Source organism: Panicum virgatum, chromosome 4K, assembly GCF_016808335.1.
Source record: "Panicum virgatum strain AP13 chromosome 4K, P.virgatum_v5, whole genome shotgun sequence".
Lineage (NCBI taxonomy): Eukaryota > Viridiplantae > Streptophyta > Magnoliopsida > Poales > Poaceae > Panicum > Panicum virgatum.
Window position 1 is genome coordinate 35,781,583 of NC_053139.1, and position 17,397 is coordinate 35,798,979.

At 45.1% G+C, this 17,397-nt stretch overlaps 3 protein-coding genes across 3 annotated transcripts; 1 reads left to right on the forward strand and 2 right to left on the reverse strand.

Annotated features, from left to right (window-relative positions):
• Positions 1-1,800: 1,800 nt before the first annotated feature.
• LOC120702177 (xyloglucan galactosyltransferase KATAMARI1 homolog) lies at positions 1,801-3,505 on the reverse strand. Its single transcript, XM_039985919.1, has 2 exons — positions 3,061-3,505; positions 1,801-2,959 (listed from the first exon to the last, which is right to left on the reverse strand). Exons 1-2 carry the CDS (start codon positions 3,471-3,473, stop codon positions 1,801-1,803), a joined length of 1,572 nt encoding a protein of 523 aa, XP_039841853.1. The 5' UTR covers positions 3,474-3,505.
• Positions 3,506-8,019: 4,514 nt separating this feature from the next.
• Positions 8,020-11,514, forward strand: LOC120703741 ((S)-coclaurine N-methyltransferase-like). Its single transcript, XM_039987902.1, has 8 exons — positions 8,020-8,388; positions 8,505-8,613; positions 8,759-8,983; positions 9,378-9,477; positions 9,567-9,677; positions 10,140-10,223; positions 10,390-10,448; positions 11,004-11,514. Exons 1-8 carry the CDS (start codon positions 8,196-8,198, stop codon positions 11,194-11,196), a joined length of 1,074 nt encoding a protein of 357 aa, XP_039843836.1. The 5' UTR covers positions 8,020-8,195; the 3' UTR covers positions 11,197-11,514.
• LOC120703740 (U-box domain-containing protein 34-like) lies at positions 11,489-16,810 on the reverse strand. The gene is made up of 9 exons (XM_039987901.1): positions 16,489-16,810; positions 16,260-16,381; positions 15,978-16,093; positions 14,406-14,527; positions 13,987-14,312; positions 13,773-13,874; positions 13,112-13,540; positions 12,149-12,889; positions 11,489-12,066 (listed from the first exon to the last, which is right to left on the reverse strand). The coding sequence occupies exons 1-9, from the start codon at positions 16,685-16,687 to the stop codon at positions 11,881-11,883; spliced, it is 2,343 nt and encodes a 780-aa protein (XP_039843835.1). The 5' UTR covers positions 16,688-16,810; the 3' UTR covers positions 11,489-11,880.
• Positions 16,811-17,397: the final 587 nt, after the last annotated feature.

The following is a 17,397-nucleotide window of genomic DNA, read 5'->3' on the forward strand; positions in this document are numbered from 1 at the left end:
GATTCGCGTTGAGCTGGTTTGAGGGGAGGAGCCAGACACGTGTCGGTGCGTTGTTGGCCATAATGGACAACTAGTTGGATGGGTTATCTTTGGATTTGAATAATTAATTTTAATTTCATTTCAAATCTAGGATAACTAGTTGGATGGGTTATATTTGGATTCGAATATTCAATTTTATTTTATTTAAAATCTAAATGCATTATGGATTCCGTTTAAACCTTCATGCTACTTACAATTTAAGCGGCAAACTAAGATTCAATATGAATATATTTTAGTTTTCCCAATTTTGTTTTGAAAAATCAAGATTGGAAATACAAAGCTTCAACATCTTGAATATATATGTTCAGTTTCAAATTTTTTACATAAACGTTTATGTGCATCCCTTCTCTCCTTCATCATTGTTGAGCCCACCGCCAACACTTTATTTTCTCTAAAAACATGGTTTGCTCTCAAATTTACTCATATATTAGGCTGTGTGTAAGATGAGAGAGGACAAGGTGGATGGAGTCTGAGTTAACTTATGCAATAGATAGAGGGACATATATGACATATATATGGTAGTGACAACTCAGCGAAAAATATACCTAGGGTGACATGCATGGCATGCCAACATGGATGATCAACTAGGACGAGGGATGATGCTATAACCTTAAAGCAGAAATTGGAGGACTAAATTGGCTCAATTGAAAGTTGAGGAACCAATTTAACACTCGGATGTGCCTTTTGTTGTCGTTCCAAAGGAAGTTGAATATTCAATTATCAAACATGGACGTGTGCTCATATTTAGATTTATTTAAGAAAATAAACGATTCTGTTCTTTCATGGCATATGTGATGTTTCTGTCAACAATGTGACAGTCTTAATATTTGTCAGCTCTGTCTGAGATGCTCATAAGAGTACGGGTGCACAACGTTCATAAGCATACGTGAGACGATGAGAGTCGTGTACTGTGTTTTCAAAAATAATATTGCAGGTGGTGATGCCAATCATTTTATTTCAATCTGCCCTTTCTATGTGCGTTGGCAACCTGCGCGATTCGGGTCGCGCACGCCTGTACTAAGTGTACAAGACTGTCCTATTGCTGGTAGTAGAGCTGGGACTTAGGCCGGGCGGGCTACGGCACCGGCTTTTGGCATGACCCAAAGCACGGCACGACACGCAAAATATTGAGTCATGTCGTGCCTAGGATCTCAGCACAATAGGCGTGTTTGGGCTACCACAACATGAAAATAGCCCATTAGCTCGCTCATAGCCTGATATTCGACTTTGATAATTAATATTACTTCCTAATTAACAGCCACAATGAAAGGATTAGAAGTTACCTTTGTAACACTATAATGTAAATCTTACCTTTACTGTGGAGTCCTATTATAGGAGGTAAGATTTTTAACGAGGCAGTGTACTGCTGCAAAAAAAATAGTAAAGCATGCTTCCTCAATTTTGTCTCTTCTAATTTATCCTTATTAGTTTGAGTTTTTTTCTTCTTCTCGTCGTTGGTAGTATACCAACCCATAGTCATGGTGGTTAAATTTTGATCATCTCTTCTTGAAATGACGAGTACGTAAACCGAATCTAAGTATCTGGAGGTCAAGCTTGGATTAGCACGACACGAAGGTATGCCGGCGTGGGCCGTGCTTGAACTTACCGTGCCAACACGACATGGCACGAGGCACGAGAGAACCGGGCCTCCCACCTCTAGCTGGTTGGATAAATCCGTCGCGAAGTGAACCACACCACCTGAGAGTTAGCAGAAATCATTCCGCTGAGATTTTTATTAAAGTACTAAAATTTCATCGAATGTCATGAGCCATTGGCAACCGCAACTCCACCTCTGTAATCTTTCCCCTCCGAATCCTCTCCTTCCTTGATCTTCCTAATCCTCGCAATCACCTCATCAATGGTGATGTCGAAGGCGTCTCTCATGTCCCCCGCGAACCTCACCCGGGGGTCCTTGTACAGGAACCTCGGGATCATCTTGATCACCTCCTCTCTCATGGCGGCGACCTCGTCATCGGTGTACCTGCTCAGAGCCTCCTCGATGCCCACCTTCCCTTGGAGGACGTCGTCCTGGTCGATGAACACGAAGTACCGGCGGCCGTCGCCGCTCCGGCCGCCGCCGCCGTCTGGGTCCCTCTCGTGCCAGTAGTACTGCTTCTCGAAGGTGGAGGCCTCGTGGAAGAAGACCGGGATGCAGCCGGCCATGACGGCGTCCACGGAGGAGCGGCGCATGAAGGAGTCGCCCAGCGGCTGCAGGCAGAAGCGGGAGGAGGTGAAGAGGGCCATGAGCTTCCGCGGCGACCGGCAGGCGACGCCGCCGTCGGGCCCGCCGCAGTCGAGCTTCCCGCAGCGGTGGCGCGGGGTCGCGGCGGCGGCGGCGGCGTCGCACGCGTCGAAGATGCGGTCGCGGATGGCGAGCGTCCCGGGGCGGCGCGCGCCGGCGAAGGAGAAGAGCCACGGCCGCGGCGCGGTGCGCACGCGCGCCTGCCACTCGGCCACCTCGCCGGCCGACGAGGGGTGGAAGTAGCTCGGGTACGGCACGGCGAAGTCCCGCTGCGGCTGCTCCCAGATGACGGTCTCGTACGTGAGCACCGTCATGTTCCGGGACTCCGGCTTCTCCATGAAGCTGTTGCCGCAGCCCGTGCCGTCGTCGCCGCCGCCGCCGGCCGCCGGCGGCGCCCTCCTCCGGAACATCCACGAGGTCTTGGAGGCCACCATGAAGTGGTCGCGGCCGCCGTGCGCCGCCCACGCCGGCCGCGAGGACAGCCAGCGCAGCAGCCGCCCCGTCGCGCCGTCCCTCACCGTGGCGTTGAACAGCCCGCACGTGTGCGGCTGCAGCTCCATCGCCGCGTAGTACGGCACGTACACCGCCGCCGCCGCCGCCGGGTCGCCGGTGAGGCAGTCGTACAGCCGCATCCGGTGGTGGAAGATCACCTCCAGCGCGTACTGGTTCGTGTTGTACCTGCCGCGATCCAAAAACATTCAAATTTGCCGCGATCCAAAATCTGTGCGAGGCTAGATTAGAACGAGTTGAAAAGAGCACATGATGTTTGAGTTGCTCACCAGCCGGTGTTGGGGACGATGTCCGCGTCGTCGCCGTCGCTGCGGTTGCCGCCGGCGGGGAGGAGCACCGGGCCGAGCCCGGCATTGGACATGAACTGACAGATGCTGTGCTCGCTCTCGAACGCCGGAGAGCCCTCGGCGCAGACATCGAACTGCGGCGGCAGGTCCACCATGTGCACGTACCTCCCGTCGCACGACGCCGGCGGCGTCGAGCGCCGATCATCAGCAACGTCAACGGCCGCAGCAGGGGTAGAGAAGAAGCTCGCCTTGCGCGAGAATGGGAGGAAGACTGCAGTGCCGCCGCCGGAGAGGTGGAAGAAGAGCGGCTGGCGGAAGTGGAGGAGGCAGGTGAGGAGCCATGAGCCGAGCAAGAAGAGCACGTAGAAGAAGTACTTGGGGTAGTTACCTTCCATGGCTGGAAGGCCGCTGGCTTCCCAGGGTAGACCCTCGCTCTGGGGTTTAACTACTACCATAGCCTGGACGTTAATTAGTGGAGGGTTAGCACACCAGATTTGTGCTAGGGATTCGCGGGTGATCAGCCAATATTTTGTGTGGCCTTAATTTCCACATCGGACGGATCGACACGAACAGTGGCTCGGTCAACTTATCAAGTTAGAAGTAGTAGTTAATATATCTGGATTTGATTTTTGTACTTGATTGACTGCATGCTATTTTTGTGTAAAGTGCTCTTCATGTGTAAGCTTACCACTGTGTGACTGTCACTCCCTGGAGATGCCGCTACAAAACACACTCGGCTTCGATTTTGATAGCTGGCATTCTTTTTTCCTAGCATATGGTTTTGACTACACAGCAGCCTAGGGTACTTTTGCTTAGTTTTGCGACTTGAAACTCGCTCTATTGGGCTGTTAGCTGGTGGCTAGTGTTAATTAAGTGTGAGAGAAAAGTATTATTATTGGTTGCCAGCATCACCCAGTGCACACTGGCATATGATGGATATGGGTATGGCTGGCGTGCTTCTGTTTTCTGTGTGAAAACCGTTTGAGCATTTTTTTTTTTGCTTGCACCAGACCTTAAAATTCTAGCCGATGATGACATGCATGTCGCCGTAGCTCGCCCTTCAATCCCTACACTGCAATGAATAACTTAACGTTGCCAATTAAATTTGCTCAGTGGGATTCCAAAGTGTGGACTTCCAGAGGATTCGCGTCAGAGTTCCAATGGGCCGGGCATTAACAATAGTAACATTAAAAGCAGTGAGCTCTCCTGGCCAAGAGCTCTACATCGAGGCTGTGATTGTTTTTTTTTTATAATTTGAAAGGATTCCATGGGCGCAAGATTCGATAATGCGTCACGGTTGCAAGTCTTCAGGACACTCCTCCGACTAGCATACACGTCTGGGACAAGGTGTATACTCCCTCCGTATTCTAAATAGAAGTCGTTCTGGCCACATACATGGTTTTGGCAAAAGATGTCGTTCTACAGATGCGGATGAGATTTGGACGCCTTTGCCCTTGCTGCCGTTCAGTACTGGCCACCCATTGCACGCGTTGGTCATCAAAGAATTAATTACTGCAGCGCTTCGTTTCACTAGCCCATGCACATGCATGGTTTTGGCAAAAGATGTCGTTCTACAGATGCGGATGAGATTTGGACGCCTTTGCCCTTGCTGCCGTTCGGTGCTGGCCACCCATTGCACGCGTTGGTCATCAAAGAATTAATTACTGCAGCGCTTCGGTTCACTCGCCCATGCACATGCATGGTTTTGGCAAAAGATGTCGTTCTACAGATGCGGATGAGATTTGGACGCATTTGCCCTTGCTGCCGTTCGGTGCTGGCCACCCATTGCACGCGTTGGTCATCAAAGAATTAATTACTGCAGCGCTTCGTTTCACTCGCCCATGCAAAATCACGGTGACAAAAATAAATTGGGGCCACCAAGGACTCGAACCGGCATCCCCACACCTTGGGACCAGCTTCAGTAACCAATCCGTCTATATGTGTGTTTATGGCTAGGGTGCACCCACCACCGTATTTAATATGGGCAAACATGGAAAAATTACCCATAATTAATCACTCTTTGGTATGCTAACTCATATCCTAAACGTCTTCTATTTAAGATACGGAGGGAGTATGCATCAGATCTTCTTTCTCAAATAAACCAGACAAGGTGTATATGCATCAGAGCTTCTTTCTCAAAAAAATCAGCTATATCGATATTTAACGTCTGATAAAAAAAATCAAACAAGATGATATATATGAAAGTCCATGGTTTTGTAAGGTCTCATGGACTACCCATTGGGCTGCTAGCCGTGACTTGGAGAAATCTGCATTAATAATATTATTTGGTCCAAGTAATGTGCTAAAACATGTTTAATTATACCCATTGTAATTTATCTGGTAATAAATATAAATCCATCTAGGTTGGTCTTAATATTTAATTTTTTTTATAGCTAGCTATCAATGCCAAAATTTTATGTGAATTGATAACATAAAATGCTACTAGCTATTACTAGATTTATCATGAGAGATACTTCCATAATATCCAACTCTTTCCATTTGAGCTAATATTATAGTTATAGGTACTGCAAAGTGGCACAGTGGAGATGTGGTACTGCATTTCAAATGAGATGGGTTTTGAAAAAAATTAATATGGCCATCTAATTATAAAATTATAAATATAACAAATTAAACTCAATATCTAAGAAAAAATTCAAAAAGAAAACGAACCTACCAAGTGCAAACAGGCTCGGGGCTCAATGTGATCTCCTATTCGTCTTGGCCCGTTGTACTGTAGCTCTGCTTGCTGGCTTGGGCCTAATCGGGCTGTGCGATCAAATCAGCGGATGAAGTTGTGACCTTTTGTATTTTCAAGTTTGTTTATTTTTTCTATTTAATTATGTGTGTGATTTTTCTTTCTAATTAATTGTGTCTATGAAATGTAGTGGCAAGACAGTCAAAGCATTAGGGGTATTCATTTTTTGCCATGTTTGTTGCACTTTATTTTTCCATTGATATCATTGTAGTTTCCTTTTTTGTTTTAGAAAAAAACAAGGTGTGTGTGAGGTGCAATACAGCAGCAAAATTTTGTTGTCCTTGTTATGTTTGCATTATTTTTTTTCTTTCCTCAAGCCACTATTTTGTAGTAGCGAAATGTTGTTTGTTTTTTTGGCTAAAACTTTAGCAAGGTGCTACCGGTGGCAGTCCAACCCAAAAAATTAGATGCGGTGGATTTAAAGGACAAATCACATCAACCATGATGTAGGATCAATATGTGCACTTATTAGTAATAGGCTTAATAACCTAAACAATACTAATTCTAAACTATCTACAAATGACACGCGTAAACCATACATAGCAGTCAGTTTAAACTGGTGTGTTTGGCAAGAGAGAAAATTTTATGCCGATAGAGCTACGTTTATGAACATTTGAAACTTATTAAGTTTTCACGGTTAGCTCCTTGCTCTTTTTTTTCCAGGTAAGGTTAACATAGGAGCTAAGGATAGCAACGGGTCAGGTTTGGGTCGGGTGGAGTGTTTGGGTACCCAAAACTAAAACCCAAACTTAAAATCCAAACCCGACCCGAACACCGATTCGAGTGACAATCCATGCCCAAAACCGAAACCCGCGGATACCCAAAATCCGATTGGATACCCAAAACCCGCTTTTGTATGGCAGCATAATAAGTGCAATAAGTACTTCTTATAAACGCATACATGATATATAACATTTACATGTATAAACAAGATACAATAAATAGTAAATAGTTTTCTAAGTCAACTTAGAATAAATTTAATAGTCTAAGTAAACAAAATTATTACTAAGTATACTATAAATATGAGGTTTTACTCCAAACGGTTATCTATTGGGTATCCACGGGTGAAAAATCAAATCTGAAATCAAACCCGATAAGTTTCAGGGCCCTGAACCCGAAAACTGTGGATGAGAAATCATCTCCGAACCCGCAAAACCTGAAGAGAAACATAAATTCTTTGTTTGGCTACTTGTGCAATAAAAAATTCTTACAGCAGATAAGCTCATGGCCAGGAACTGGCCACTTGTGCGCTCTGTGATCAAGAACCTGAGGCAGCAACTCACCTAATTTTGCATTGTAATTTTGCAAGAGACTTCTGGCATCGAGTTAGCTTATGGTCTGGTGAACTTTTTGTGCAGCCTAGTGCAGATTTGAGCTTGGAGGATTGGTGGAACACTTCCCTTGCTGGACTATCCAAGGAAAACAGGAGATCCAAGGCGGCAACCCTCATTTATACTGCTTGGAACATCTGGAAAGCAAGAAATCGCCAAGTGTTTGATCATCTATTGATGACTCCGCCATAGGTGCTGCTGGAAATCAAGGAGATCGCTCTTCGGAAGAGAGCAAGAGGAGATGAGGAGCCTTTTTAGTTTCTATGTTAAGTCTAGCTTTTGTGTTGTTCGAGTTTGTTTGTCTCTTCATGTAATAAACCTGTACTAAACTCCGCTTGCTTCCTCTATTAAACGATATAGCAGTGCTCCTGTTATTTACTTCAAAAGAAAAGATAATTCACGCTTTTTCGGACGATTTCCCTAGCAAGTTTGATAGGAAAATCAATTAACTCTTTTTTTTTGGAAAAGAATCGGCAAGAGTTTTGCCGTTTTTGTATTAATATAGAAGAGTAAGAACAAAACAAAAACCTAAGCCGAAAATAGAGAAACAAGATTGAGCCCTAGCCTACTCTCCAGGCCATAAATCTCTCAAACATTTAGCTCCTGCCACGATGCGCGCCACGAAAAAAAATCACACTAGCAATTAACCCTTTTTTATTCTTGTAACTCAATTTTCTTAACCGTTGAACAAAAAAAATAAATGTACCGTGACGTGCGCCACGACAAATGTTGCCGTGAAGTCGCTGTCCTTCTACAATCTACACTAGCAAACTGTTTTCTGAAAAGGACAAGAAGTGCTGCCGTGCCGTGGGACTCCTTTTTTTTTTCGTTTTTTTCTCTCTTTGCGATCAACAGAGCAAACGTGGCCCATTTTACGTTCACAGGAACCGCGCCCATATTCGGTGGCGATATGGTACTATGGTAGTAGCCTGCCTGACCGACCCCCCCAGCCGGAGGCCGCCACGCGAAGCCTCTTCCTCCTTCGTCCTCCAGCACCGGCGGCGCGAGCACGACGACGGTCGTCGGCGACAATGGTGGCGGCGTCCGCGGCGGAGCGGACCTACGGGGTGGCGGCGCGGTCGGCGCTGGCGGCGCTGGAGCGCAACCTCATCCCGGACGCGGTCACCCGGCGCCTCACGCGGCTGCTGCTCGCGCGGCGCCTCCGCCAGGGCTACCTCCCCTCCGCGCCGCTGCAGCTGCAGCAGCTCCTCCACTTCGTCCACTGTGAGTCAGTGCATCGATCAGTTGCTAGCTCGGTTAATTTGGTGCCTCGCAAGCAACTTTTATTCCTTTGTATAGCTTTAAAAAAAAAGCTTTTATTCCTCTATGAAATAATGCAGCTCTCCAAGAGATGCCCATTGCGATTGAAACCGACAAAGCTAAAGCTCAGCACTACGAGCTGCCAACCACATTTTTCAAGCTCGTTCTCGGAAGGAATCTCAAATACAGGTTCGTACTGCACCCAATTCATGCTGCTCTGCTCATACGGCTTGCCAATTAGTCAATGACATTCATATATAGGTTAATGGCCATGAACCTTGTAATATAATTTAGTATTAATTAGTTCATACTGGTACCTTGATTTTTTTTTCAGTTCCTGCTACTTCCCTAACGAGTCCAGCACTCTGGAAGATGCTGAGGTTGCAATGTTGGAACTGTACTGCGAGAGGGCGAAAGTGCAGGATGGACAGAGCATCCTTGATGTCGGATGTGGATGGGGGTCCTTTTCACTTCACATTGCGAAGAAATATAAGAACTGCAGCGTGACTGGGATATGCAACTCTACCACACAAAAAGCTTTTATAGACGAGCAATGTAGGTAAGTGCATGCTAACGGTGGCAGTGCTCGGGTGGTTTATTTGCTGAGTCCATTAGCTCTATGTGTACTGCAAACTTAGTTATGCTCCACATAATAACCCTTCTAAATGGCCATTAGTCTTTTTTTTTTCTCGAACGCGCAGGAGAACTGCGCATCATTATATTAAGAAAAAAATCATTTGGTTAATTTGAAGTTATTTGAGCTAGTGAAGTTTCAGTAACATGAGCTGTTTAATTAGTGACATGTTTCACCATATTTTCTCTGATTAATTTTAACAGAATTTATGTTTGGCGTGCATCTTGGTTTCCTCAGTACGCCGACGACAGATCTTGCACCACCATTTGTCCAAATAATTTATGTTTCCCTGCCTCCAATACTTTGCAATTCTGTTCAGGGAAAATGAGCTGTCAAATGTTGAGATAATTGTAGCAGATATCAGCAAGTTTGAGATGGAGCGTTCTTTTGACAGGATCATATCCATAGAGATGTTTGAGGTATAATTCAATTTGTTCTATTGCTGTGTTTTTTTTAATATTCACGAAGCAAATGAATGTTTGACATGGTCTCATGTCCTGTTATGTAGCACATGAAAAACTACAAATCACTTCTTAAGAAGATATCCAAGTGGATGAAAGAGGACAGCTTATTATTTGTTCACCACTTCTGCCACAAGACATTTCCATATCATTTTGAGGTGCACTTATGATCCTGCATTTTTTTTGGTCATTTGGTATTGGCTTCATCTGAAACGGCTTGCCTTTTACATGGATCGTTCTGCCACTAATTATATGGCTTAATTACCTTTTATATGTATTTGTATTTGTCTGGTGCATGTAGGCATGTAATTTATGTCTGCTGATGCGCGTCACACTTCGAACATTAATAGCAAATACAGTCCAAGTGAACTCAAGTTTTTGGCGTCTTATCCTTACTGAAAGTAACATAATATAGGAATTTCCTAGTGTAAACTGTAAAATACTAAAATCTATAACTGCTAATCCTCACCAGTGTTGTGGGAGGTAGAGCGCGCAGAAATATCTAGTTACTCAAGAATGAAATAAGTTCACCTCTTTTTAAAGTTATTGGTGTTATTTGGGCATTTATACGTAGCTGTCATGCGAATCATCAATCATCATCACTTTCATAATTTCAACAGGATAAGAATGATGATGATTGGATCACAAGGTATTTCTTCACTGGAGGAACAATGCCATCGGCAAACCTTCTACTCTACTTTCAGGTGATTTCTAACCACTATCTATTTCCCTATTTACTGTACTTCTCATACCCAGTTCATCAAACATGAAGAATGATCGGCTACTGATCAAATTTTGCATGAATGACTATATTTACCGACTCTGATCAGCATATGAACATTGATATTTACTGACTATATATTGGTGCAGGAAGATGTATCTGTGGTCAATCATTGGCTTGTCAGTGGCACACATTATGCTAGAACTAGGTATATCCTTCCCAAAGTTGAAAGTATCTACCCACAATAAGCATGCATTCGATTTTGAATGTTCTAGTAGTAACTTCTGTGATGCAACTTACATTTCAATCTTGATCTTGTGAGTGGAGTTTCTTTTTTTTTTTGCACTTCACTACCAATGTAAACCAAAGTACTGTCTACTTTATACGGTTTGGAGCCTTTGGACTAAAAATTAGTTAGATATTTAGGAGCTAATTAGAAGCTTAAACATAGATTAATTGCACAAGACATAGCTAAATTGGTGAGTAGGAATCTATTGGTACCAATTACCCATGGTTAGCTTATATATACTGTAGCATCACATAGGCTAATTATGGACTAATTAGTGCCAACGAGTTCTACTCGTCAATTAGACATGACTTATACAATTAGTTCCATAATTAGCTCATATTTGACCCTCCTAATTAGTAGTAACTTCTAAATAGCGAACTAATTTAAGTCGAGAAGCTCCAAACGGGGCCTAAATTAGTGCTGAAAATAAATCCAGCATACTGTATGTATTAATTAACCTAAGAACTTCTGCAGCGAGGAGTGGCTGAAACGTATGGACCGGAGCATCACTTCCATTAGGCCCATCTTTGAGAAAACTTACGGGAAGGAATCAACTACCAAATGGATGGCATATTGGCGAACATTCTTCATCGCTGTCGCTGAACTTTTTGCATACAACAATGGTGATGAATGGATGGTTGCGCACTACCTGTTCCGAAAGAAGTAGGAGCTACTGCTCGCCTCTTCCTCATACAAAGTACAAGCCCTGAGAAGCAGCTCATTTTCATAGTGATTCAGTAATCTTGCCATTTGTCTCCAAGAGCAGCCCATTTTCATACATTCAATTGAATTTAATAAGGTGCTTCCACAGTGGTTTCACCAACATCGCGAACAATGGTGTTAGAAATTCATGTTGGACTTCATCAGTCCTTGTTCTACATATTATTCCTTCGATGTTCTGTACAAAGCATACATTTCTGTCTTCTGGATGGCACGTTCAGACATTGATGTGCAGTGAATACATTGCAGTACTGGCATTTCACCATGTTATTTGATCTCAAATAAATCACGCACAACATGGTAAATGGCCCTCCCAAGAGATAAGAAAGGGTACCTTCTGACAAATATTCTTCTGGCAAAAAAATCTTCCAGAAGATACCTACCAGACCATATAGCATCTAGCCAAAATTGAGTCTAATAATTTTTTTTAAAATCTTTCAGTAACAGGAAGCCAGTTTAGGCTATACCCACTCGCCAATCTCAAGCCAGAAAAACAACTTATTCCTACAACACTAACCTTTACCACTAGTACGTTATACATCTATCTGCTATTTATTTACAGCTGAACTCAAAAGGCATAATGATCAATCAAATTAAATATAGACACAAAAACACTAGTCATCTCATGACTTCAGAAAGATGTCCGCGATTTCCATTGCTGAATCGCCGCATGCAACGAATGGTTGGGAATTATGGATAGATGTGGAAGCCTCTGATTGGTGACCGGGGATACCTTGTGTTTCTTGAGCCAAGCTTCAATTGCCCTGTGCTCATAGGTGTGGCCATCAGCAGCAACGTAAGGATCTTCCATCACCTCCTGCACAAAAAGTTCAGAACTCCCCTGTTTATCTACAGCAAGAAATGCTACTGTGCAGTGAAGTATGGAACTATTTTTTTACCTGCAATATAGGGCAGATGAAGTGGCTTGGCGCGACAATGTTTTCAAGCTTCAGAGAAGCAGTTACCCTGCTTAGGATATTTTCCAGCTCTGGAAGCACCTCCGACTCAAGATTGGGTCTGTCCCTGCATTTTAAGGCTGTACACCGCAACCCAAGTTTTGCCAGCATCTCTGCCTCAGCAATTGGCCAATCAGTTTGAGACTTGTCAAGAACATCAGGCAAAGCCCCCTTTTCAATCGCCTCTTCTATGCTGCATACCAGCCCATGTGGACGTTTGCCGGTTAGTAGTTGAAGAATGATGATCCCCAATGCAAAAAGATCTGATTTTGGCCGCACTGTTCCTGTTAATTGGTACTCAGGGTCCATGTAAAACAATGTGCCGGCGATGACAGTGTCTCTGTACTCTGTAAGTCCTTCGGGAACGAGGTCTGATATAAGCTTAGCGAAACCAACGTCACCAATTTTGCTTACATAATTCTTGTCCAGCAAGATATTTCCAGGCTTTAGGTCACGATGGACGATAGGTTCTGGTTTTGTTCCATGCAAGAAAGCAAGCCCACAAGATACGTCAAAAATAATTTGGAATCGCAGAAACCAATGGAGTGGTTGCCCCTTATTGTTGATAAGTTGGTCTTCTAGACTCCCATTCTCCATATATTCATACACAAGGCATCCGATTTCAGGACAAAAACCAAGCAGTAAAACCAAGTTGGGATGGTGAAGTTTGCTAAGAATCTCCACCTGAATGATATCACACAAACGATCATTGTAATGAGCCCTTCATTCAAAATATATATTATGTAATTATTTTCCCTTTGTGATTATGGGGTGTGGACAATAGATTGAAATTGAAGAAATGTAAAATATAAGAAAAGGTGTGGAAAGATCACCACCTGAAGTTTCAATAACTGAAAAAGTAATTACTGTACTACGAGAAAATTACAAAAACATAGATAAATGTACCTCTCTTAAAAATTCATCGATCTTGTCACTAGAATCTTGTTGAATAACCTTGACAGCTACTTCAGTGTGATCAAGGGTACACCTGTATACATTCCCATAGCCTCCCTCACCAATCTTCTTTGCATCAGAAAAGTAATCTGTGGCAAGCTCTATTTCATGTCTTGAATACCGCCTGCAACTTTTGCCTGTTGACAAAAGAGCATCCACAACCTTAACCTTCTCAGTAGACACCATGTTAGCTACAAATTCAGCCTTGTGTTTGGAATAGGCCTCGTGAGCAAATGATTCTTTTGCCATCTCAATTGCTCCAATTGCTTGTAAATGTTTCGTTTTCTCATCTGCAACAGCCTGTTTCAACTCTTCCTCTCTTTGTAGTGCGTCTTGCACCTTATTCACATCTTCACGGCACTCACCAGAAAGTATCTGAATCTGAAACATCAGAGATCAAAAGAGACAAAATGTAAAAACCTTACACCAAAGGGGTGAAATTGTAAATGAAAGACCAATGTACAGATGATAGCAACCTATTCATGAGAATATTATCAACCTTTTAAAAAAGATGATATTTGAAATGTAAATAAGAATGTTTTCATGTGTTGTAGCGAATCGACAAACAGCTCATGTTTCCAAGCCAAATGGTGTTCTCTCTCAAATTGCTAACCTTTTCCTTAGCATGGACGAGATTCTCACAAGCTCTGTCGTACATCATCAAAGTATCTTTCAACTCCTTTCTCAGTGTTGCTACTTCGTCTACAGGTTGAGACTGCAAGTTAAGCCAGAAAACAACGTCAGCGTTGCAATATTGTAGACTTCGTATGGAAGCGAGCATTATTCAGAAATCAGAATATCATCAAGGCTGGAAAAACATCTCTGACCTCTTCGACTGAGCTTAAGGCAACATAACAAACTTCCTTCCATTGGCCTATAGCATCAATATCTTTGTTCCCTTCTCTTCTTGGTGTCTTTCGACCTAAGCTTCCTAAGAGACCTCTTCTTTGATTTTCTGAACTTTTAACAGCATTCGAAGAAGTGCTAAGAGAACTGCAGACTTGAGATTGCGAGTCTGATCTAGAATTTCCAGAATATTTCAGTATTCCATCATCAACCAGATTATTAAATGACTGTTTATCCTGCAACCAGTCCTTCTGTATTTGACTGAATCCTTTATGACTTATTGACTGAATCCTTACATTGTTTGACTCTGTAAAGAAATGTATGTTCAAGACAATAGGATATCAGTACAAAATGTAGCAAAGACAAAGTATTGAAAGAAAGCAAATTGGTCGACACATACTGCTCGTACGAGCCAGATTTGCAAATTTTATTGTTACTCTGCGCCGGGACACAACAAATACATTGCATGAACTTGGCACAGTTTTCAAAACCATAAAAGGCACATCTCGGAGCCGTAGCATCCTGAAAAAGGAATAGTAGCACCATTTATCAGCAATTGGCCAGATATCAATGTGGAAAAATTCAGAATATAAACAGACAAAGTATGATCCCCCCCCCTTCTTATTATGCATTTAGAGTTGATATCAGGTACAACCAACAAACATGGAAATGCTTCTCCTTTGTAGTAATATACGATATTAACATAGTTAGGGGTTTAAAGGGTTTAAACTGGAAACCGAGTAGATAGCTTCAAGCTTTTCAATTTGACAGCAGTTGGTACAACTTAATGAACAGCTAATGGACACAGTACTGAGAAAGAGTCTAGTAGGATACCACAAGCAACAAACTAGATCCACCAAACAGATTTGGCAGTTGAGACACATACTGATTGCACCAAAAAGTACAATAGAAAAAATAAACCAGCTGCTCATCATAGAACTTGTAAGATACATCCACTATTTTATCAGCGAGAATACTTTATGAGAACTGAGCAAGGTAGCCTTTGCAGGAATGAAAAATATACAACAGAGGTATGTTAATTATGATGCAAGGTGGCAAAATCATTTTTTGAGCTGATTCCAACCCTTGAACAAGAGCATAACTGAGCCTTTTGTGGTAAAATATGCCAAATGGACCCTTTGTCTATGTCATTCACAAAGGTAGTCAACTAGAAATTCTCCACCAACTGCTCAATTGGGATGAAAAGCACGGATCAGTTGTACTAGTACATTACGAGCACGCAGCATCAATGGGTACCATCCCTGCTGCTGTTACTCTTGCCAAGGCACAATAGGTTAGCTGTATCATATTATGTTAAAAAAACATAATAAACAAGCTTAAAAGAGGTTTGGTCTTAATAAAAGTTAGAAGACCAATCACAATGTACATGCATGCACCTATCATATTTTTACCAGGCAAATGCGTAGTCACATCTCGCTATCTCAAAAGGTATTCTCCTTTTTTTGCTCCCTAGCCAGTTTGCTTTCCTCTTTAAGTTCCAGCCAAAAGGCTACACTGGTGGCCTTTGTGTTCTCAAAAGGCTACACAGGTGACAATCTCCCTGATCCCTATCACATCGCTTTTGGCCTTTGTGTTCTCAAAAGCAAACTCGATCTAGTCTTTAGACTCCAGAAAAGAATTAACAAAGTTAGACCCTGATCTCTTGAATGAGATACACTTTCGGAGGTAAAGTTAATCGTATCCTATTCCGTGGAAAACATAAACAGAAACAGGTGAAATAGAGGTTCAGTTTGCACAAAAAAAAAATATGTTCATTCATCCACAACCCAAATTGGTTAGGGGGATAGAACGGGGCACATCTCAGGACTCATTTCCGGTCCCTGTCCTGTGTCCTCTATTTCTCATTTCCGCAAAAGGCCAATCGGGTACCAACAATCCTCAAAAGTGAAATCGTAGCCACGTTCTGTACGAGTGGGAAGCAAAAAGGTTCTCAGAATTTAAAAATCCTCACCTCCGGAGCCAGGTGAGGGAGGCGTTCCCGAGCACGAGGCTGCGGATGCCGGACTCCGCCGCGTAGCTTGCCAGCGCCTCCGCGACGCTGTCCCCTTCCAGAACCACCGTCTCCACCTGCGCGGTCCGCGATTCACAAGGCACGAACCCATGGATCGATCAGACGGAGTTCGTACAGCAGCGAGACCGCCGATCAATAGAAGCGGCGGCGGGGGGTTTGAAATTTAATGGCTGCGCGGGCGCGCCGCCGGCGAGGAGGAAGGGGAGCGCGAGGAGGACTAACGGCTCTGCGGGCGCAGAGGCGGCGGAAGGGGAGGAAGACCTCCTGCGCGCGCGCCCGGCGGTCCTGCGCGTACATCTCCACCACCTCCGGCTCCATCTTCTCCACGGGCACCCTCTCCCCCGCTTCGCCGCGCCGAGGGAAGGGGAGACGGACACATCGCCGTCAGCTCGCCGCCGATTCCAAAACCGAAATGGGAATAGAAGTGGCCCGGGGGGAGGGAGTTGCTTACATGGAGACGGGACGAAGGAGACGGGCGGGATGACGTGGACGAGCGCGAGGCGGCCGCCGGCGGGGACCATGGTGGCGGCCGCCCACCGCGCGGCTCGGCGGCTGCCGCGGCCGTCCCCTCGCACGGCCACCGCGACCTGGGGCCGGGGCCCCCCGCCCCCGCCGGCCACCGAGGCCGGCGAGGCTGAACCTTCATCCATCCGCGCGCGGCGGGTTGCAGGAACGGCGGCGCCGGAGGAGGAGGTGGTGGTGGTGGCTGGCGGGGTCAGGTCAACTGAGCTGCTGCTCCTGCGGCGGCGGCGGGAGCTGCGGGGAAGCAAGCGACGGCCGGGCCGGGCGGGTTCCTGCGAGAGCGGGTTTAATGATGGGGCTTCAGCTGCAGTTGCGGCGCCTGTGACGTTCCGGTGGTGCTGACGTGGACGCCGGGGGGCGGCTCTGGTGGGGCCCGCGGTGGGGCCACGGGAGTTTCTCAGGGGTGGATTGGAAATTTTGGAACGAAAGGTGGAGCTGCTCAAGCGGAGCGTCCGTTTTCGATCGGTCGCTGGTTTCGGGATGGACAGAGTTTATCAAGGGTCTAGCTTTGACCTCGTTGGACGGGGGGATTAGACCTGGGCATGGGTCACCCGACCCGAACAACCCGACCCAACCCGCCCGAAAAAAACCCGACCCGACCCGACCCGAGCTACGTGGCGGGTGGGCGCGGGCCGTATTTTTTGACCCGCAACAATCAACGGGCCGGGCACGGGCCGTGATTTTTGACTCAAAACCCGACCCAACCCGAAAAACCCGACCCAAAGGCCAAAAAACCCGACCCAACCCGAAAAAAACCCGACCCGACACGCTCGCGCAGGGTGCACGGGCCGACCCGACCCGACCCGGTGATAGGTACGGGTCGGGCGCGGGCCGTCCT